At 46.3% G+C, this 22351-nt stretch overlaps 1 protein-coding gene across 1 annotated transcript; it reads left to right on the top strand.

Annotated features, from left to right (window-relative positions):
- The first annotated feature begins 419 nt into the window (after positions 1–419).
- On the top strand, positions 420–21872 carry LOC135804939 (alanyl-tRNA editing protein Aarsd1-like). Its single transcript, XM_065318921.1, has 13 exons — positions 420–706; positions 809–826; positions 6167–6308; positions 9141–9198; positions 11055–11211; positions 12698–12758; positions 13283–13338; positions 14656–14783; positions 15779–15845; positions 16463–16554; positions 17696–17750; positions 19055–19149; positions 21349–21872. The coding sequence occupies exons 1-13, from the start codon at positions 566–568 to the stop codon at positions 21455–21457; spliced, it is 1179 nt and encodes a 392-aa protein (XP_065174993.1). The 5' UTR covers positions 420–565; the 3' UTR covers positions 21458–21872.
- The last annotated feature ends 479 nt before the right edge of the window (positions 21873–22351 follow it).

The raw sequence follows: 22351 nt of genomic DNA, 5'->3' as shown, positions 1-22351 counted from the left end.
ACCTGCATGCATGCACTCTGTACCTGTACCGTGGTTGGTTCTGACATGAAAACGTGACATAAAAGGCGACGTCGAACTCGTGCGACGTGTATGTACAAAAAACGAACGACCCTTCGTCGTTCGCATGATCGCAGTTGTCTGGTTGTGTGACTGTCATTAATTATTTTACAAAGGAGAAGGCGTAGGCCATACATGCAACACGAGAGTTCGTTCCGTAGATCTACTGCTAGTACAAGACTACATATAGTGTAGGCATTACTTTGTAGTCCAGTTGTCATCTACATGATCTGCGTCCGCAGCAAAATAATTGTCTGCCGCAAACTAACTACTGTAGCACTTGAGTGACTTGACACATAATCATTTGTCGCTACTGACTTGTAGATTTATTATTCATCATCAACATAATTATTTTGCACTGAGTCTTGCAGCTTGGCTAGACTGCATAGACACAATTACTTAGCACAAACAGCCTCTACTCTAGGCTCTGCTGATCTGCCCTTATAATAAAAGTATTAGACGTAACACATTTTCAATTACTTTTCTCGTTCACCGGTACTCCACCACAATGTTTGCTTGTCAAAGAGATTCCTATGCGAGGTCTTTCAAATCCACTGTGAAGTCCTGTGAGCCCGTGAAATTCGAGAGTGCAGATGCATTTGAAGTCATCCTTGAGGACACGGTACTGTTTCCTGAGGGTGGTGGACAGGTATGTTTGAACTCAGTGTCATTTACTATGATTTAGTAAAGAAAGAAGCCATATCTTGACATTACTGTTTTTTTAATTTTTTTATTGTGACTTTATTTGCAGCCGGACGACAGAGGAACAGTAAGTAATTTTGTCTCTGGACTGATGACAAGTTGAATTTGATTTAAAATTATACCACTTCACGGTGTACAGAATATTGTAGATCGTTTGTTTGAAGTTTCTCAGCCGGGATAACCGAGGAGTAGAAGCACATAATCATTGGTAACACAACTGCAATGCAGTGCACAGCACTAAAGTACGTTTCAAAAATATAGGCGCGTGATTTCAAAATACCGTTAGGCCAGCATCTATACCACATAAAATCTGTGATCACTTCGTGCATAAAAAATTCGAAATTGGGCGTTTGCTATCCGATCGCTTAAAAAGATCTATATGAGAGTAATTGGGGGACGGACCTGAGCAACATTCCGAAAAAAATCTCAAGAAGCTCTAGCCAAATTTGAAATATTTCAAAAATACTATGCGTCTATATTTTTGAAATGGACTAGAACTGCACCAAGAGTACATAACCCCCCAAGAGTGTGCAACTCGACTATGGGTGCTGTCCTAACAGAATTTCAAGTTGACGTCATTTTTATGATGCAATAATAGGGCTTGAAAGTGATGACGTCAAAAACGGCCAGGGAGTAGTAAGTTGACATCAGATTTCTATTTTGGATCCACTAAGGTGTGACTTTGCTATTGCCTCAGTATGTGGGTGTATAGCAACCCACTCATGTCGTATGCAGGGGTGACTTTTACTTCGCCACCAGTTGTAATCCCGCCCCCAGTAGCCAGATCAGTCAGTTTCACTGGTTACATCACCTTCCTGTGAGTAAGACGGCTTGAAATGTGCTTGGATCCATACAAAAACTGGATCCAAGTGGATCCAATTTTTGAATTTTTGAAATTGTTGCTATGCTGTGACGTAGCACTTTCAAGCCCTATGCGCACTGCACGCGGATTATCAGACAAATCCGGAACCTGTGGTGGACCAAAGCCCATCTGATCCTGTACAAATTATTGCAAAGAAAAACGTGTGATGCGTTGACGCCTACGTGTACACATGTTGTAAATCACTGGTGCAAGGAGCATTGCATATTAATAATGACGTCAACTTGAAATTCTGTCGTGACAGCAGGGTATGTGGGAGTTGCACACTCTTGGGGGGGTTATGGACTCTTGACTGCACTCATTGATGAAATCAAAGCAAAACCTTACCACCCAGAGATGAGAACTGATTACGGCAAACCGATGATAACAGATATCATTATGATTCTTTATGAAGAAATCATGACATGCACTTGAATATAGAGGATGTACATCTATGCCAAGGCGTTTGCATGCCGTTGGATTCATTGCATACTAGAGTAGAACCCGGGTTAAGGGTCCACCTAACTCTGCGCGGACATAGCTGGACTCAGTTGTACAGGGATGGGCAAAAAGGTGTGCGAAACGACTTCTTGTGAGTAGATGGACCCCGGAAAAATAGTTTGGAGCGAAAAAAGTTACGGCTTCCTCGGAAACCGACGGGGGACCCCCCCCCCCCCCCCCCTGGGCCGGAAATTAAATCCCGGTATAAGGATCACCCGCATAATGTACATGCCAAGTAACCCCCCCCCCCCCCCCCCCGGGCTCCGAAGGATCACCCGCACAATGTACGTGTCAAGTGACCCCCCCCCCCCCCCCTCCGGGCTCCGATCGCTAATCCGGTTTGACCCTTAACCCGGGTTCTACTCTACACTCATATCTCCCTTATCCGGGCGTTCCGGGGCCGGATACGGCCCATACCTTCGAATTGTCAGTATCTCCGAATTACGTACATTTCTGTCCCCACAGGATACCGCAATTCCGCAAATGCGCAATTTTCCGCGTTATCGGCTTTCATCCGCGTTTTCGAGAAATTTTGCATAAACCCGCGTTATCCATGGGAATGTACAAGAAAACAGTACATGATGTTGAAAATGTACAACAAAGTCGCACCCACCCATGAGTTTGTATGACAAAGTTGTATACATGTACTTGCATGAAACTGTACACTGAAGTTGTACCAAGGACAGATAAAGCCTAGTTCACATTCGACGCAACGCTGACGGTACGGGACGGCTGGGGTGAGCTGTAAAATCTTGTACGATTCGTACGACACGACATGCTGCAGTCGTTGCGTCGTTCAACAGTGAACGGCGCAAGTCATAAGGCACGGTCCATGAGGGGGTGACTTTCGGACTTAGGGTGCGTTCTTAAATCCTCTCTGAAAAGTTGGAGACTCTCCGAAAAGTTCAAGAGCTGTTCTTATTATCTTCTCCGACTTTTAGGAGGCTCTCCAAAGCTCTCCAAGCTTCAGAGGTGGTTGAAACGTGGAGATTCCCGCGGTTTGGGATCAGCGCATGCGAACTACGGCTAAAAGCCACGTGTTGATCATGAGTGTACTCATTTCCCTTTTCGCGTACGCACATGTGCATGCTACATTCATCACTCAATATCGCGGCCCCTTTGGCGCTTCATTTTGCTTGACATGTGCAAAATATCTCCGAATTCTTCGAGACCCGTTCTTGAATCATACCATTTTCTTCGACTTTTCTTTTCTTCTTCTCCGAGGAGCTAGAGAATGTAAGAACGCACCCTTTTAAAATTTCTCGTTTTTCGGGACTTCTTTTCAATTTTTCCTCCTGGAAAGAAGCGGAATCAAGTTCACAATACCAGTTTTTCATGAAGACCAAAATATAGCCCTGAAAGTTGTGACATTCAAATAATAGCCCCAGGAAATGATACAATAGTTCGTCTGTCACGCTCCTGATCTATCCCTAATTACAATAAGTGACATGAGATATTATCTTGCTAAAATTCAACTCGATTCGTGCTAGCCATTCTTTGTGTTATCATGCCTCAGCTGTAATTGCACATCACACTTTCCTTTTGAGTTTTATTGTCTCATTCCATGTGTCTGGCTAATTTATTCTATTTCACCCCCCCCCCCCCCCCCCCCCTGTTATGCTACTCATTCAATATCGCACAAGTGGAGAACCCCTGGATAGGCTACCCGCCTCTGGGTCATCCCTCAAATAAAGATGATAATAATGGGAAGCGCAGTGTTCATAATGCTGAAAAATTCCAAGTACGAATCGGGAGTAGTCGGCGCACGACGCCGTCTCCTGTTCACACTCGAGTTGCAGCCGTTTTGTACGCTTGCATCCCCGTCTTCGCCCGTCTACGGTATGAAAAGTTGGATCGATCCAACTCTTCCCGTCGCTTCCTAATCTGTACGGTAGTACGGTTGCGTTCCCGTTCCTGGTGTTCACATTGGACGCCGTCAGACCGTCCCGTCGCTTCCCGTCTGACAAAGAAAAAAAGAGTAAGACAAGACAGATAAAAGAGAGAGAGAGAGAGAGAGAGAGAGAGAGAGAGAGAGAGAGAGAGAGAGAGAGAGAGAGAGAGAGAGAGAGAGAGAGAGAGAGAGAGAAGAGAGAGAGAGAGAAAGAGAGAGAGAGAGAGATGGGGTACGGTTTGGGGAGGACAAGACATTGAATGGTGGTCGCCAGAGTCACAGATAGTAGTAGTGCTGGTGAGGCTACAGGCACTCCACTGACCAATAGGTCTCAGTATCGCCATGCCGGTAACGCACCAAAAGGCAAAAATGGAAGAAATCAAAGCAAAATACATAAATAGTAATTACAATAAAGGTAGTAGGGAGAGTATAGGGAGAGTGGTGACCAAGAGAGGACAGTATAAAGCGTTAGTATGGTGTGCTTCAACGCACATCCCCAAACCGAGAGGTGGGATGTGGAAAGAACAGTGAGACGCTCAACATGATGAGCTTCAAAGCATGTCCCAAGACCATGGCTGCTCTGGTATGTGTTTGTTGACGACTTTTTTTTAAGCTGTGAGTGGGGAGTGATTGGCCGGATGGGGAAAGACGTCCTCAGGGAAGCTGTTCCACAATTCAAGTAAACAGTACGGGAAGGAACGTTGAAGGTAATCGGGGGTGGTGTTTTTTTTTAGAGCTGTTCCTGGTGCTGGTGCTGTGCATAATGCTGCTGGCGGGTTCGAACAGTATCGGCCCGTGGTTTGGGGGGAGGGCGCATGCGTGTCAGACGAGGTGGGTCCTTGCAGTTTACTACCGTGTAAAGATAGGACAGCCCTGCGACTGTCCGTCTGGCCCGCAGACTCTGGAGGACGGTGGTGGGTCCAATCATCTGCATGGCCTTGCGCTGTGCTGTGTCCAACTTCCCAAGGTGGGTCTGGGCAGCACCAAGCCAGGCTAGTGGGGCATACTCGAGTATCGGCCTTACAAAGCCCTTGTATACTGTTAGGGCGTCCGGCAGCGTCCAGGATGGGGGCTGCCTTCCGCATGAAATGGAGACGTTGATGTGCGCGCACGGAAAGCTGGTGAAGGTGGGTGCTGAAGTTGAGCTTCTCGTCGAACACCACCCCAATGAGCTTCAACTGGCTGCTGACAGAAACAGGGGTGCCAAGGAATTGGACAGGGAGGAGATCTGGAGGGGCCAGCTTCCTGGTCACTGACATCATCTGTGATTTAGAGGGCTCAAAGGTTACCCTCCAAGTGCTTCCCCAGGCTTCCAGCTGGTTGACGGCTGTCTGAAGTGCAGCTGCGGCGGCCTCTGTGGTCCAGGCATGACAGGCGTGTATTGCGTAGTATCAGCGGAAGTTGAGGATTTCAACAGCTCGCTTTTCCTTGGACTGCCGGCTTTTCATCATCTTGTCTGTTGACGACATTAGCTCACTCCAAACCTCTAGGAGCATGGCTTCCGTTGTCTCGTCAAATGTCTTGCAAGGCATGTCGGCAAGATCGCAGGAGATAGAAATCACAACTACCAGGTTTTGACAAGAAGTGGAATGAGAAAGAAGCCTCGTGTCGACTGCGAGTATAATTATGTAGGTGAAATCCTCTCAGCCGCCACGTGTCGGCTCCATTGGATTTCCCTGCCAAATACATGTAGTTTCCTGGACGATGATTGGTTCACATGATTGCCGAAACTCAAGAACGGCAAAAATCATAGCCGCAAACGTAATTATGACCGTGGCCGCGGGGTTCTGTGGCACGTCTACGTTTCCCGTTTTCCCGTTTACATTTCGGGAAACCCCCCAAAAGAGTCGGTCGTTGCTATGATACGTTGCCGTAAACGTGAAAATAAACGTGAGAGTGTGAAATCCCTATTACATAGCTGTTCGCTATCATCGCTTCCGCGATGGGCATGTCTGAGGTCTGAGGTGTGTGTGTGTGTGTGTGCACGCGTGCGTTCATATAATTGGACTCGGATGTTAATGACGGAAAAAAAGGACAAAAATGCTGACTCGCTGACTGTATATGATTTAGTTACGTTGGTGGACAGTTAGACATAACTCCTCACATTTTTGTCCTTTTCCTTTTTTTCATATACTGTATTTGGCTCCATTCTGCAGGTGGGAGGTGTGCCAGTGAAACGTGTCGTGCGACGTGGCAGCAATGCTGTACACATTGTACAGGAAAAGCTGGATGTGGGTGCCGAGGTCGAGACCGTCGTCGATTGGAAGCGCCGCTTTGATAACATGCAGCAGCACTCTGGTATGTACTATGCACGGCTGGTTTTTTTTCGCGAAATTTGGACATTTAACAAGATGGCAGCCAAAAGTCTCGATTGGGCTGGATCGGCAAGGAAATTTGAATTTTCAAATTCTCAGCAGCCGATTTCGCTGTGGTTTTCGCTCCATTTAGAAAGCTACCAGGTCAGGTTTACCCGGAAAACAGGTATTCCGTGTTCCTCTTGAAACTAGCTTTCCGCTGGTACCTCACATTGCCAACTTCCTAGCAGGAACAGTTTGTTCCGCGTTGCACAAGTCAAGCCTTCTTTCTCGCTCGTTCCTTGATTCATCGTTGACATGCCTAGGGGACAGATGGCATGGCGCTGGAGTCGCTGTTGAGTCCAGGAGGCCGAGGCCTGGTGGAAACTGCCCAGTAGACATGTGGGGTATTGCTGAAAAAGGCAGCAAGCACACAGATAGCCCCGAAATTGTGATGTAGATCCAATTGTGCGTTTGTTCGAGTGCATATCGGCAAATTTGAAAGTTTCACCTGTGATCCCGACGAGGAGAAGCTGAAAATCAGTGCGTGCGTCAATATCCAGACTACCAGGGATAGCTTGGAGAGGTTCGAAAAGGTCAGAATGCTGGTTGACCATGGCAGGAGTTCCTTTCACCTTCCTTCTATCTCAAATTGTCTGGATATTGAGTATCTCGCTCGAGCACTTTCAAATAATAAATCCTGGTTTGACTTGCGAAATCGTAGAACCACACGGAGAGTGACATGAGTTTCATCCCAAAACGCGAACTCCCATCGTATTCATGAGGTTTGTACCGCGTTACGTAAATCGCACTGAACGACTCCATATTGTTAGATGTCCGTGCGCGAACAGCCGTGTATGGTGCTGCATCGTAGGCGTACACAGTTGTACCAGGTGTAAGAAAATTAATCGTGTATGTTTATTAATTATTATAAAATAACGTCGATCTGCCCTTTCACCAATTCGTGCCCCTTGTCGAATTCTATCTATGAACTCACTTCAGCACCATACGGTATTCAACCAGTCAATGCATTGTGTTAGTATATAGTTTGTGCATGCATGCCACACGCACAGTGCAGCGCGTGCCAGTGCAAGCTGTGCACGGCATGGCGTGAGTGGAACTCTGGATGTTTCACCTTTCGCCAGCTGGCCATGTCTGAATGGTAGAGAGCCATGGGGACCACACTAACAGTATTGTGTCACACATCGCCCTGTTTCAGTGTCACAGTCATGATCTTTGAGATCTGCTAGACCATTACCCCATGTACAAACCGCTTGCTATGTGAGTGAAAAGATCTTTTTCCTCCCTCTTATCACAACTCTGTGTGCGAAAGCGAGCAGTTTGACGTATATCATATAATTATGTACGTATTATTGTATTGTGGGTACATATTTGGATAATAAGAATATCGGGGTGACTAGAAGTTTTTTTCCGGGTAAATGGGTTTTGCATGATCAGGATTCCACTTGTATCGGATCTCTTTTTGTAGTGGAGAAACGGAAAGTGAATATCGTCCGAGTTTGAGCGACTCAACTGCATAGTCGGTTGGTTTTTGATCTTAAAGGGGAAGTATACCCTAAAATCAAAATTTCACCAGTTGTAGTCTTTGGGGTGCTGAGTCGAATGGTCTTGGTCCGAGGAAGCTGAGACGCTCCCTTCCTACTTGAATCCCAATCGAACTCGCGCACTTCCACCGAAACTGGGTGACTGCGCCCTACTAGATGGGGATTTGTATGCAAAATATCACTAAAAGCGCCATTTCGTTCTTATAAAATCACGGATGACCGCGATTGGCCCATATGTTGTAGTCTTTTGGACGCTGAGTCGACTGGTTTTGGTCCGAAAAGGCTGCGATGCAGCGTTCCTCCTTTATTCCCAATCGAACATGGTTGAACAAGCGATCACGTGCTCCTGCGTACACCAGTCAGCTGGTCACCGTGCCTGCAGGGTACAACTTACTAGCCTGTTTGACCTTTTTTGGGTGCAGTCCTGTCACTCGAGTTGAACTCGAGTTGAACCTTGGTGTGAAAGTTGTCGCCTGCTGGCGCGGTGACCAGGTGATTTGGGCACCCAGGAGCACGTGACCGCTTGTTCAACCATGTTCGATTGGGAATAAAGGAGGAACGCTGCATCACAGCCTTTTCGGACCAAAACCAGTCGACTCAGCGTCCAAAAGACTACAACATATGGGCCAATCGCGGTCATCCGTGCTTTTATAAGAACGAAATGGCGCTTTTAGTGACATTTTGCATACAAATCCCCATCTAGTAGGGCGCAGTCACCCAGTTTCGGTGGAAGTGCGCGAGTTCGATTGGGATTCAAGTAGGAAGGGAGCGTCGCAGCTTCCTCGGACCAAGACCATTCGACTCAGCACCCAGAAGACTACAACTGGTGAAAATTTGATTTTAGGGTATACTTCCCCTTTAAGCACCAACGGATGTATATCAGTGACAACTGATGGGTATTTTACTACTATTTTCTCTACTCACTGAAAGCCTCCGGTACCAGTGGCATGTCCAGGAATGTGTTTGTTTGTATGCCTTTTGGCTTATAACTATACAGGTTAATAGGTGAATTTCCAACAAACATTTCAATGGAGCATATGGCATTTCATTTACTACATGTATGTTCTACTATTGTAAAGGTTCTGGGTGTAAATGTGCTTGGGTTAGTAGCCACAACTCAAATCATGCTGCTCTTCTTCATGTAACCCCAATGAGTACCAGTGCGATTTGAGTTCTGGCCACTAACCCAAGCCCATTCACCGCACACATGAAACTGTGGGACGTATCCAGACTCATATTTTTTTTTAAATACTTTGTTGTTCCGTGCTCAGGCCAGCATCTTATAACTGCACTGGCCATCAACAAATGGAACTACAAGACAACATCCTGGTAAGCCTCTCCCGGGAATTGCTTTGGAAAATTGGCCCAATGAGCCCATAATTATTGTAACTATTGCGTCACATAGCACAGAATTAAATTATTGGTGCAGACTTACCTGACAGCTGAGAGGTTCATGTCCTACTCTGATGATTAGTGGTATGTTATGTAGGCTATGGTGGGGTCTTTACCTACTGCAGTCAATATTTGAGCCACGCCAAGCTAAAAAGTGGCTTAGCGTTTTGCCAACAAATCCAGAAAATCACCAAAACGTCACAGTCGGCAAAATTCTACTCGAGCGCAGTCGCGAAAATATTCACTTTCGAGCACCCTTTCAAGTAAAAATAGTGGCCAAGTGGAGAAGAAGAAAGAGGCCTTTTTTTATTTTTGAGCAACACTTCTTGACTTCAGTGTTCCCTCTTTCATCGTTGTGGGGATTTCTTGCCGCTGCCAGAGATCGTAATGGAGCGTTCTGGAGAATGTGGAGGTGAGCAGGATGACATTCTGTCTCTGTGTGCGCCCAACCCTACTTGACGAGGAAGATTCGCTCATTCATAGTGGCCGTGTTACTCATCGTGGCCACGACTAGAGCGGCTAGTATAGCTATGGGGAGACGTCTACAAGCCGTCCGACTATCATTCTGACAAGCTGCCTAGTGAGTTGGCTCTTGCTGCGATGTTTCACTTTATTTCGGCTACCTTCAAATGTTCATGACGTGGCGTACTGTATACCAACATCTCCTCATTTCAAGGCCAATAGTGCCACACGACGAAGCAACGCATTGACTCTACCTGCTAGCATATCGTCCCGTGGTGCCTTCTACCACTACCTACACCAGGGAAGGAGAATGACATGGACTAGGGCGGACAAAGAATCAGTGCCGCTTTTTAGTGATGTGCAGTCTGCTGGACCTACGTGCAAGGGACGTATGGAGCTCGATCTCTGGCACAACACTACAAGCTACATGAAAGGATTAATTCATGCTGGCATAGGTGATTGGAGAGAGTATGGCGGACTGTCTTGGTAAGATGCGACGGGTTCCCAGCCCAGCGAAAATGTAGTCACAGACTCACAACATCATTGAAGGATATGAAAATTCGTGTTGCGTGAAGAAATGACATGAGATACATAGATCAATTATTCATTCTTTCTTGGATCTTCTAATTAGAACACAAGTGCTCGTTCTTCTTGTATTGCCTCCACACCTGCTAAGCTTTATCTCCACTTGATGTCCCATGGTTTTTGGAGTTTGGGCAGGTCTTCGAATCCTTAGTTTCATTGATACCAGGTATGCTGTGACATGTGCGCAATGTATACGTATTTATGGCGCATAATACATTTCAGATGGGCACCAAAATTTCCCTGATGGAAGTTGGATAGGTAGACATCACTTTGGCATGAAAAAAGAAATTTCCAAAAATTATGCCTTAGCCACCTTTTTGCTTGGCTCGGCTCATTTTGTACCCAGGGATACGTCATGGCCACTGCATGCTGTCGATGTCAGACGGGGGGGGGGGGGGGGGGGGGGGGGAGTCTAGGTTGTGGTATGCAAGAGTGTGCTTCAGTCTGGCCTGTTTAGCCTGGTATGAGTAATGCAAGTGTGTGACCCTACAGTATTGATGTAGGACCCCCAATGACCCTCTTGATACTGTTGAGGACTTGAGCAATGTCCATCTATGATCTACAACTCCAGTAGTACCAGTCCAAGACTGTAGTAAAAGATGAATACCACGTGTACTTCGCGTAACTGACAATATCCTGATGGCCTGTTTTGATTCTGAAGTGGATTCAATCAATCGTTTACCTTTTATGGTTTTGGAGAGATTCAGCTATTATTGTGCTCTTTCTTTCTTCTGACTGTCAAAAAGGAACTTGGGCGAGGCGAAGTCTTTCCTAGAACTGGATTGCAAGTCACTTCCAACGGAGCAAATTGATGAGCTGGAATGCATGGTGAACAACGCAATTTTAGAATGTCGTCCCATGACGCCTCGCCTTGTGGAGTCAGGGTCAGATGAACTGAATGAGGTTAGTTGGTCATGTTCAATAAATCATAATTATAGTTTTGTGCAAGTAATCTGCGAGGAGGTCATAATTTAATTAAAGCTATCGAAAGTATGAAGGCCGCAGACATCACCATGCTACAGAATACTCGTTCAAGCTGTAAATAACTTATTCATTTATTTTGCCGGAATCGATTCTCTGTGTTGGTACTAGTAGTATTTAGGAACTCCCTCTGACAGTTTGTCATTGTGTATCAGGTCATAAGATATCTCATCAGCATCCAATCCCATGTCGTCTCTTACAGAGCTGTCAGCTTAGGCTAAGCTGTGCCAAGACCAGGATTCACATAAGGAAGCTTGTAAAAGGGCTCTCATGATAAGCGTAATGATGGCCTAGTGTGCTGCCAAGCTCAGTCCTTGAAGCCTGAAGGGTGACTTCTTGCCTTCTTCCTCTTCCGGGCAGGCATCATACTGTTTTCAGACCTTGCACACTTATCACATTCCTTTTGCAGACCTGTGGACTGTGTGAACTAACTTACTTTGCATAGTCTGAGATACATGTAGTCAAGTGCTAGCATGCATGCTGGTGATACATGTAGTCAAGTGCTAGCATGCATGCTGGTGGTGAAGCACTACTATACCGGGGTACCGGGTGTGCATGCAGTGAAAAAGGAAGTGCATGAGGATGCTCATTTCCAGCACAGTGGGAAGTACTCCCACTGATATGATGCACTATCATCTCGAGTGCCCCAGTCGACAAGTCCAGGGGGGAAACCGGCACCAGCTGCCAGCTGGATTTAGTCCAGTAGCCGCCAGTACACTAGTACCTGTACGTACGTACGTGTCTGGGTGTGTTTAGTTGTACTTGTGGCGGTACAGTTATGTACAGTCATGTACATGACATTGTGCTGAAGGGGGGGGGGGGGGCAAGCATGCCTGCTGTCATTCCATGGCCATGTGCATGGGGGGTGTTCTTCGTACCTTCATGTGTGGGTGCTTGATGTCTGTATGTGACATCCCATAAACCCGCTGAAGGTATGTAAGGTATTCATCAGTGTGCAGTGATTATTATGTTGTCCTCTGTGTGGGGCCATGGATGGGTCTGTGTGGTGCCATGGATTGGTCTGTATGGTAGCCCAGATTGGCCTGTGTGGTACCCCCCCCCCCCCCTTCTCAGTCTTGCTGGTGGTCATATGAGTAGCTGTGTAGCTGTACTGACTGTGCATAAATAAAAGTAGCTGTTGAAGTAGGAGGACAGCATAACCAGGTTAACCATAGTGTAATACGTGCGCTGAACTATCTGAAGTGAAACATACTTTACTGCCAAGCCGCAACATGAATATTAGGCGTGTGTTTTGTTTTGAATATTAGGTGTGTATTTTTTCTCGAAAAGGATACTCTCCCTCATGCTTATTTCCCACCCAAAAAATGCTAGTGTGCAGGTGTGTTTTCCTTCATAGAGTGCCTTGTGAAAATTCTCATATTGAAAAATTGGTTGTTTTGGTGCTCAGATTCGCTCCAGAGGCCTGCCAGCTGATCATGTTGGTCCAGTACGTGTTGTGGAAATTCAAGGTAGGCTGCTTGCACACTTGCACAAACAAAGCAAAATGCATTCAATGTTGATGCTGCAAGTCCCGCATGGTCTCCATGCACTAGAGTCACATACCAGAGATCATGGAGGCCAGGAAAATTACAAAATTTTGGAATCATGGAAACCCACGGTGTTTAACAGTGGGGAGGCTGCTCAAGCAGTTTGTGACGTTACTTCTAACGGGATGTGGTACTCGTAGTTACTCGTTGGAACCGCTTGCTTCAGATCGTTTGTTGCCTGTATAAGACTCGTAATGTGGAATGACAGCCCCCTGCATATTAGTCCTACATGTTGTCTGATATTCTCGCTGTTGCTGCTGCTGCTGCTGTTGCTGCTGCTGCTGCTGTTGCTGCTGCTGCTGCTGCTGCTGCTGCTGCTGCTGCTGTTGCTGCTGCTGCTGCTGCTGCTGCTGCTGCTGCTGCTGCTGCTGCTGTTGCTGCTGCTGCTGTTCCTGTTGCTGTTGCTGCTGCTGTTGCTGTTGCTGTTGCTGCCGGTACTGGTGCAGGTATTGATTCTAACATGTGTTGTGGTACTCATGTCTCCAATATCAGTCACTTGCAGGTAAGGGTCACGCTCACCCGTATTGTTTTAAATTCAATGACGTTTTCAGAACGAGTGATGCAGCTTAGTGCAGCCTGGTGTACTTTGAAATTCAGCTTCCATTTTTTGATACTTCAGTAGACACAATGCAATGAAATTCAAGACTCATTCTGCGCATTATCATCAGCCTTTTCGCGTTGGCATCGCCAAGTAAGCTTGGCTAGTCTTCGCTTAGGCCAAATGGAATAAACAATTAGGAACGAGCGGGGTCAATGAGGTGCTAATACGCATGCAAATTCTGCTCAAACTCCTTCTGCTACTGTAAAGCGTGAAATTTTCGCTGCGTTTTAGTTCGCGTTTTCAGAATCCGGACAGGTTTGCGAGGTTTTAATTTTGCGATTGCAGAATGGCATTCTTGCTAAACCTTTCATGGATCTCTTTTCGCGCTGTCTAAATTTCGCGAATTTCGCAGAAATTAGACCATGGCAATAATTTCACGGTTTACGGTAGTTTGTTTGTTCCAGTAAATCAGTTCACTTGCCCAACCCTATGCCTGCCGCCTGTAACAGACACTAGAGGGGTTCTGCTACACGGAACTACGTACCAAACTCCGTGTCAACTGCAGTGAAGTTTGACACGGATTTTTCGTACGTTGCACCGGTTCTGCTGCACGTAGCATGCTCGAAGCATGCACGAACACCCCGCCACATGTACTCTGTACGCTCACTTTTCACACGGAGTCCAGTCCGTGTGAAGCGTGCTTCGCACGGAAAACGGTATGAAAAAATCCGTATCAAACTAAATCCCGTACCGCGGCGAAGTTTCCATACGTACTTTGGCACGTTTTACCGTGTGGCAGAACCTCACTGCTGTCACAATTTGTCGCACCATCATATTAGGATAACTCACATTTTTTGTGACTTCTCATAAGAATAAGCTGTCATTGGAGTTGATCAGGACCCGGATCAGTTGTTAGACATATGAGTGCATACCGTAATGATGCACATAAAAGCCGATATGCCTATATCCGGGTACCGGTATATGCACGCCCTCGCATGTAAGCGCATGGACTTATAAGTTATAAGTGAACCCAGTCTCTCCCCCACTGTAATACCACAGGAATACCTTGTTTACAGGGCTGCATGTCCCCGATCTCCACACCCCACGCTGATAAACACAATTACAAGCGTATACGCCTATGTGTGAGAACAATCGACCTGCCAAAATACAAATATGACGAAAACTCACGTATACGCTCACGGGCTTTTGTGGGCATCGCTATGGTAGGGTTTCGGCACTACTGCTAACTGTGTTCCTCTGCTCTTGCACCTTCACCAGGCCATTAAGCTGCTACACACTGAGAGCAAGCGCGGCCACACGCTGCTGTATTACGTTGCTGGCCAGCGTGCCCTTGCACTACTACAGCGCTGTGTGGACACAGAGCGGCAGCTCACTCGCTTGCTCAGGTGAGAGGTGTTGAGTAGTGTTGCCTGTGTTCCGTGCCTTCCTTGCAAAGTGTCCTGGCTAAAAAAAGTCTGTAGGGGAGCTCTGGCATTCTGTTGTACGGTCCTGGGGGGGGGGGGGGGGGAGCTTTGGTGTTCTGTTGTATCCATCGGCTTAGACGACTGCAGTACGTCCTTGAGCTGCTCATCTGAAGTGTGTACTTCCTCTTCCTCTCTCGGTAGTGGAAGTTCTAAGCGCTAGGGCCATCATGAAAGATGGCTGGAAACAGATAACCATCAGCAGCCAAGCTGTGGCATGAGTAGTTCTTCCTTCACGACACTATTCAGCACACACAATGTTCCCACTGCTAGGGAACACCTGCAAGAGCAGAGGATAATGCCATTGGTGGCACTGTTCCTGTCAGCAGAGCAGAACAGAGTAGAGTAGAGTAGCTATAGATGCCAATGATGATGATGTTGCGGACAGTACAATGCCAGGGACACTTCCTAGTTCCTACGACGTGCAAATATGTACCACCGTAATACCAAGAGTACATGTACATGAACTCCCAAGTGTGTGTGCAGCTCTGGATACCCTTTCTATGGGTTCGCCGGTGGCACAAACTCACATCATGTGCCAGTGGTGTAGTGTCCGACTCCCCGTTGTACGCCCCCAGCCTATTTTAGCGACCAATGGAGTTTAAAAAATAGCACTCCCTGACAGAACCCCCCCCCCCCCCCCCCTCAGCTTGTGCGAGTCATCAGCATGATCATGGCAGATATTCGGACTGCGCACGCTAGCTTCCGTTGTACGTAGTACAAATCGTACTTTTTTTCTTACTTTGAACACGTGATGTGAGTTTTCGCCACACTCTTGGGAGCTTATGTAGTCTTGGTATTACCCTGATCATAAGTCACACCTTCTTCTCCCTAATACTGTAGTAAACCCAAAGGTCAAATTCCTACAGAGATCAGTGGGACCAGTGGTATTCTCTTTCCATCCTGTATGTTGATTTCAGCTGCGGTCCCGAGGAGCATCCACAGTTTGTTGATCGCCTCCTGAAGACACAGAAGACGACGACCAAGGTGGGCTATGTTTTATGTGTATCTGGTCAAATCTTTGCCACACTTGTTGAGCAAGGGACACGGTGCAACACACTCAAGCTGGCGTTGTTACCGCATCTGCGTAGGTAGGATCGAACGGGGCATATCATAAGTTAGCTGTAGCCAGCATATGAAATGTTTTGTTGCAGAGGGGTGGCTGGGGAAGTGTGTGCATTGTTGTACAAATCTGCATCACTCCACACATGGAGTAGAGCAGCTTGGCAATGCAATTCTAGTGCCATTTCTACTCGACTACTATACTTTAGCACTGGACCAGCACAGTGGTCTACTCTCTAATGCCTGTACGCACACAGTATTATTATCGGCACTGTTTTTATGACACTGTCAACAAGGGAACAAACTATTACTCTTTTAACTCATGCCTACAGAGAAGTCTACAGAGAAGTCTGTCTGACTGGTTCTCGTGCAAGCCATGAAGTTTATTATTCATGTTCAAAATCTGTGTTCTCTCGATGACACCATCTCTGATTATGTATAGCTGCTGCTGCTGTTACTGCTGCTGTTGGTTTCTGTCGTCGTTACCTCCATCATGTTCATCATATTATGTTGATGCTCATGGTTGTGCTCTTGAACTCTAGGTACTACGTAATCAACTTGTAGAAATTGCTGAACTGCTGGTGGCCAAGCATCTAGCAGAGAAACCTCCCAAGCCTGTCTTGTCTATTCACCGGTATGTGCATCTGTTTCGGGGCAGCATTCTTATTTTGGGTAAACGAGTAGAGGCGAAATAAGTTGCTTTCGTTTGGAGATTCTCCGAATCCGCACCCACTCGTTTGGCTGGGTTTCTGCGTATGCATTCAAGTTTATACAAGCTTTCGAGCAGTGGTGGGTAGAGCCAACTCCGTGTCCTCATGTGTCGCCACATTACCGATACACCAACACGAACACAAGTATAAGTGTAGGTGTTTTCCTGCCCAAAGCCAGACCTGCCTGTTTTAGAGCGCAAAACTTAGGCCACGCCAAGTTAATTCTATGTTTCGCGTCGGACATTTTCTGGAAAAGGCACGTGGGCAGGCGGAACAAAACAAAAACAGAGGAAAAAACAAAACTCCATTCTATGTGTACTGAGCCATGTTGCACACAGAATAGCACTACCAAACTGTCACTTATCCAAAATGACAAGTCGCCACAGGACAGTTGGCAGACTGGGCTGGAGCGATACAATAACGAATTTCATGGATGGCTCCTTCTGCACTTTGACATGAGTCGAGTGGAATTCCGCTCCATCGCGATCGTGGAAAATCTCGAAGTCCTTGACACCTGGAATCTCCGCTCGCTTGGTGAGCAGGCCCTACTGCACGGCTTGGAAAAATAGAAATGTTCATCTCTCGAATGCACCTTCTACGTACCATCGTCTGGAATGCAAGATTATCGAGAAGCTGATAACCTCTGATCTGCCATACTGGCTAGAGAATGTTCGCCAGAACAGCCATCGATTGACTTGTCTCGGTTCTTTTTTTTTCTTGTCAAGGATTCGAAAAGGTACGCGTGCGGTAACGCGAAACATAGAAATAACTTGGTGTGGCCTTACAACCTCAAACTCGATTTTTTAATCCAAGAGGTATACGAAGGAAAGCAAGGGCTCGTTTGTTGTAACTCAAGAGTTCCACGATTAAACAACCGATAACCTTTTGAAGCAGCGCGGGGTATATAGCTAAGTAGAGGAGATAGGAGCGGTCAATTCAGTGCCAATTTGAAAGTGGCTAGTGCTGTAGTTCATGAATCAACACCTCAATTTCTTTATCCGGTGTGATCTGTGTGTTTCTGGTGAATACGTGTTTGCACGTGTGTGCATGTATTTCTGTTACTAGGGAAGAAGGTGACATGTCATTTATGAATGCGTTGGCGTCAGGACTCGAAGGCCAGGTATGGATGATTTGCGATCAAGATCATGTGGGCATAATGTGACACAACAGAGTTGACATAGCTGGTGCAGCATTGTTGATGTCATAGCTTTGCTACCCTTGTCATCTGAGTAGGACTCTGTATGGGCTGTATGCTTGTGGGCACTTACCGTGGATTTCTTCTGATGACGATGTTGATGATGGTGATGAGCAAGAGGAGCAGGAGGAGCGGGATGGGGGGGGGGGGGGATCTCATTGCAGGTACTTAGCTCTAGCGATAGAACTGGTAGAACTCTTGTGATCAAGTAAAGCTTCCAGTAGTCTGGATGTCTCAGCATGTACAGTCCATTCAGAAACAGATGAGTGCTGGCTGATCTGGCAAGCTCCCGTATTTGGTGAGTTTTCGTGATTTTGTTGTACACGGTGCAGTGCCGCAAGATTTGAAACTTGAAAAAGGGTCCTAAAAAGGTACCTCAACTGGGGGTTCGAACCGGACAGTGTACTGTTATGCAAGAGGATTTTCATGGTTTTTCCCCAATTCAGCGCTTTGGGGGCAAAACCTGGCCGAAATCCTATTCTTGTTATGGCTTGCTTTTTGGAGAAATAGACTTCAGAAACAAAATTGGAAAGAGCATTCCATGGCGGATTGCAGAAAAACGTGTGAGAAACTCTAAAAATTGACGCACTTATGGCCAAAAGCTAGGATATCATCTTTTTTATGAATGGACTGTAGATGTCTCATTATGAGCATGATTTGCAACCCCGTATGCCTACTCTGCTGTCTAAACAATGACAACAACAACAACAACAACAACAACAACAACAACAACAACAACAACAACAACAGCATCATCATCAACAACAACAACAACAACAGCAACAACAACAACATGGCCATCTCAATGATGTCATGCCCATTGGTCTTGGCAAGTACATGTATGTACCGTATTTTTCCGGTTGTAAGTCGACCTTTTATGACTGAAAATAGAAGGAGAAAGGGTGAGGGTCGACTTACAACCGGGATTCGACTTATAACCGGGAACTATCAGTATCTTACAAAAATGACCTGCACTGCATGCACGAGTGCACCATGTTTATACATTTTTGCCAGTTTATTGGCCTTTTTCAAGGATTGGGACGTTATCCTCCAATAAGGAATGTTTACATGATTTGTTGATGTGTTAGTAGCAGGAGGTGGTTAGTAGTGCTTCTTTGGGTGAAAACTTTGAAACGCAGAATTGTGACCTCCAGATAGGGGGGTCGACTTACAACCGGTTAAATACGGTAATACCAGTGTGTGTGTATGTGTCTGTTGTACCCATACAGGATGTGGTACTGTTTGTGACATGCGGCCCGGACAAGGGTCCAGGACCATTCTTAGTGGCTGGCCCTGCTGACAAGGTGTCATCACTTGGACCCAAGTAAGACACAACTCCATTGTGTTAATGAATTGTGTTTTAATTTTTAATGAAAAAAATGATGTTTTCAGTGATGTAATGAACCATGAATTTCACAAACGAATAATCTGGCGTGTACCACTCCATCGAAAGAACGGTCATCCTTGCGCAGCACGGAAAGGTCCTTGAAGCGAGGCTTAAGTGTTGATGCCAGAATCTCACAGGATGCAGGCTGAATGGTGCTGACTCCAAGCGACGACCAAACCTTGCCCGCGCACATGGGACTCGTAGTCAAGTGCACGGCTGCCGTACTGGCAGGAGTGAATTTGAGGAATAAGTCACAAAACTTGCACAAGACATTTTTTTATTTTTATATTCCAAGCAATACATGGCTGGGGTAGCCAATGACCACTTTGCATGGCGATTGCAGGGTTTTATAGCCAACCACGGCTAATCATTGCGGCATTAAACAACAACAAAATGCGTCGAAAAGTGTGGATGTAGCGGTCTGCTGGAAAGCACTGTATTCAACACCTTTGCTGTGATACCCGAAGACAAGCATCTTCGTCGTGGCTGGAGATAACAACCTACGACGCACGGATAAGACAAGGTTACACTAGTATTATGAAGAAACTCCGCTCGGCATCTGCCGAATTGGTCACGGCTTGGCAATGTCACAGTGCTATCATTTACAGGATGGGTAGGTCTCCACTCCTCAACATCGACACCCACATCTGGACAGGGTTGAGAAGGCTGTCAGAGGTATTGGCTTCTCTGACTGTTTCTTGCGACCGCTCCTCAACATACGGCTTGAACTCAGCAGCAGGCACACTAGACGGACCAGGAACAGCTTCATTCTGCTTGAGATCTTCCGGCATCTTCTCAGCTTATGCTGGGCGGAAAATGGTCGCCTCCTTCAAGAAGGCAGGCCACCAGTAATCAGATATTTCCGAAGTTTGACAGCTGCCTTGTTGAACGTCTCCTTGTATCGGTCACACAGCATCTATTCATCGTCTGGTAGCGCATCTTCTCCGGTGACAATTCAGTACAATCAGCAACGGTCATCATCCGATGGCTCTCAAGATGCAGCAGCAGACTTTGTACGATGTCGACGCCTGGAGTGCGCAGGGTCTACGGCTCTGAAAAGCCTCTTTCAATCGAACTAGCCACTGGAAATGCTAGCTGTCCGCAGATTGAGCACATACTGTAAGACATGTATATATAACGAGGAAGCAAATCTAACGTTTTAACGGATGACATTTCTTCGTTATAATAAGATCCGTTGAGGCCGTACTGCTTCATATATGCTGTGTGTGGATATGGCAGAATACTGCAAGATCGTTAACATATCTTCTCGTTAACCTATGAATTTTGGACAATCGTTAAATTTGCGACTCGTTATAATAACATGTCTTACAGTAGCCACCCACCGGTACGCTGTAGTCAGCCTCTGGATGGCTAGCGGTCTCAACCTGGTTGGGCTCAGAGCAACAGGCCAAATCGCAATCGCATCCTGTGGACAATAAAATTCTTATCATCAGCCCAGAGCATCCAAGTCAGAGCGCTCTATCCGTGGAGAGTGCAGCAAGCTTTACTCCAATTCAGACAACTGTGGCACACTCAACCAGAAAGACTACTTACCCAAGGCGAAATGGGGGAGCGAAACACTCTATCTGAACATGCGAAGAAAAGAGAAGAGGCAAATTGGAAAATCTAGTGTGCATTGTAGAGATGACGAGGAATAAAATTGATGAAGGTATTGATAAGCTGCACCGACTGTCACAGCCTCTAGCCTTTAGTGAAAACAATGAATCCAGTTTTTCTTTGAATATTATGATGCATTGGTAGCGTCAGAGGCTGTCCATTGCTGACAACTGGTCTGTACGGAGATGACAATGGACATTGCTGGACAAGGGGCTGGGGGCGTTCCAGAGAATGGCTACTGTCAGGGTGTTTAATACAGTAACGTTAAAGTCAGACCTCGCTTATCCGGACGTAAATTGTTTTGCAGCATATGTCATACATACATACAGTATGTGTGTTCGATTATCCGGTTTCCTTGCCTATCCGGATATTTTTTGTGGAAAACGGATGTGAGCGGTTAATGTTCTGTTGACTTCACTACAAAGCCCATGATTTGCTTCTTGTTTGTGACGGAGCCTCGCGTTCTAAACTGTGTTCTTCGGAATGTGTCCCTGCTGTTCTCCTTTTTCTCTGTGTCAGGATAGCGAAGGTTCTGGACGGCAAGGGTGGGGGACGTGGTGCACGCTATCAAGGCAAAGCAAACTCTTTTGCCAAGAGAGCCGATGCAGAGGCCTTGCTTCAAGAATAGGTGCTTTGTAGGGATTGAGACGAACAAATACAACTATTCTTATAAAACTGCTTTGCAAAACTTGCTCTAAATTCATTATTATTCTCGTCATTTTTCAGGAGATGGCGCACAGGTTTGCTGAATACTGCAATAGTGATATCAGCTGGCCTGATTCCCCTAGTTCTTCAGCTTTAGTAGATTTTTTTCCTTCTTCCACCAGCCAATGCATGGTTGCACTGCTGTGCTATGCACACAAACTGTGTAGTAAGCTGGGCGTGCTGGCCCCCGCTTTCTGCTTTCTAGCTGTTGACTTCTTTGTGCACTCATTTAATTTTTTTGACTACGCATTGTACGGTATTTATTGCACTCCGTATTGTGGGTGCTTCTAACGGCATCCATCGCATTCTTTTAAAACTAGTGTAGTTCTTAGAACCAATGTAGAAGTTCTATTGATATGGGAGGGGTGATCTGCTGTAGGGTTTGCAAGTACTATGCCACAGCCACGTGCTGCTTTTGTATAAATCCAGGGAGTCGTCAAATACCTATAATAACTTTATGGTATTTGACCACTCCCTGTATGAATCCATACACATTTGGGTAGACACCTTTACCATAGGGTAACACATTCCTTAATTGTACTGACTGCACTGCGCCCTCCCTGGCCGGGGGACGACGCGGACCCACTGCTGCAAGAGAAAAAGCGCCACACCAGCATGCAACATGGGGGTATTTTGACTCAGAAATCGTTTTTTATCTTAGTGGACAATCTTTATGACTGTGCTCTTTTCAAAATGACATCACTAGTGGGACCATTGTTATTAGGCTGGGGCCTGTTTTGGACTTCCCGCTCTAAATAAAGAATACAAACAACATGATGGTCATCAATCGGGCGATAACCTGATTATGCCCCTCTTG

Source organism: Sycon ciliatum, chromosome 1 (genome assembly GCF_964019385.1).
Source record: "Sycon ciliatum chromosome 1, ocSycCili1.1, whole genome shotgun sequence".
NCBI classification, from domain to species: Eukaryota; Metazoa; Porifera; class Calcarea; order Leucosolenida; family Sycettidae; genus Sycon; species Sycon ciliatum.
Note: the sequence above shows the minus strand (reverse complement) of the source record. Positions and strands in the feature narration are given on the sequence as shown.

Coding starts and splice junctions, on each gene's coding strand:
- LOC135804939 (XM_065318921.1), top strand. CDS start 566: ATGTTTGCTTGTCAAAGAGATTCCTATGCGAGGTCTTTCAAATCCACT. Junction 11,212..12,697: donor GGTCAGATGAACTGAATGAG/GTTAGTTGGTCA, acceptor TTTGGTGCTCAG/ATTCGCTCCAGAGGCCTGCC. Junction 17,751..19,054: donor CGTCAGGACTCGAAGGCCAG/GTATGGATGATT, acceptor GTACCCATACAG/GATGTGGTACTGTTTGTGAC.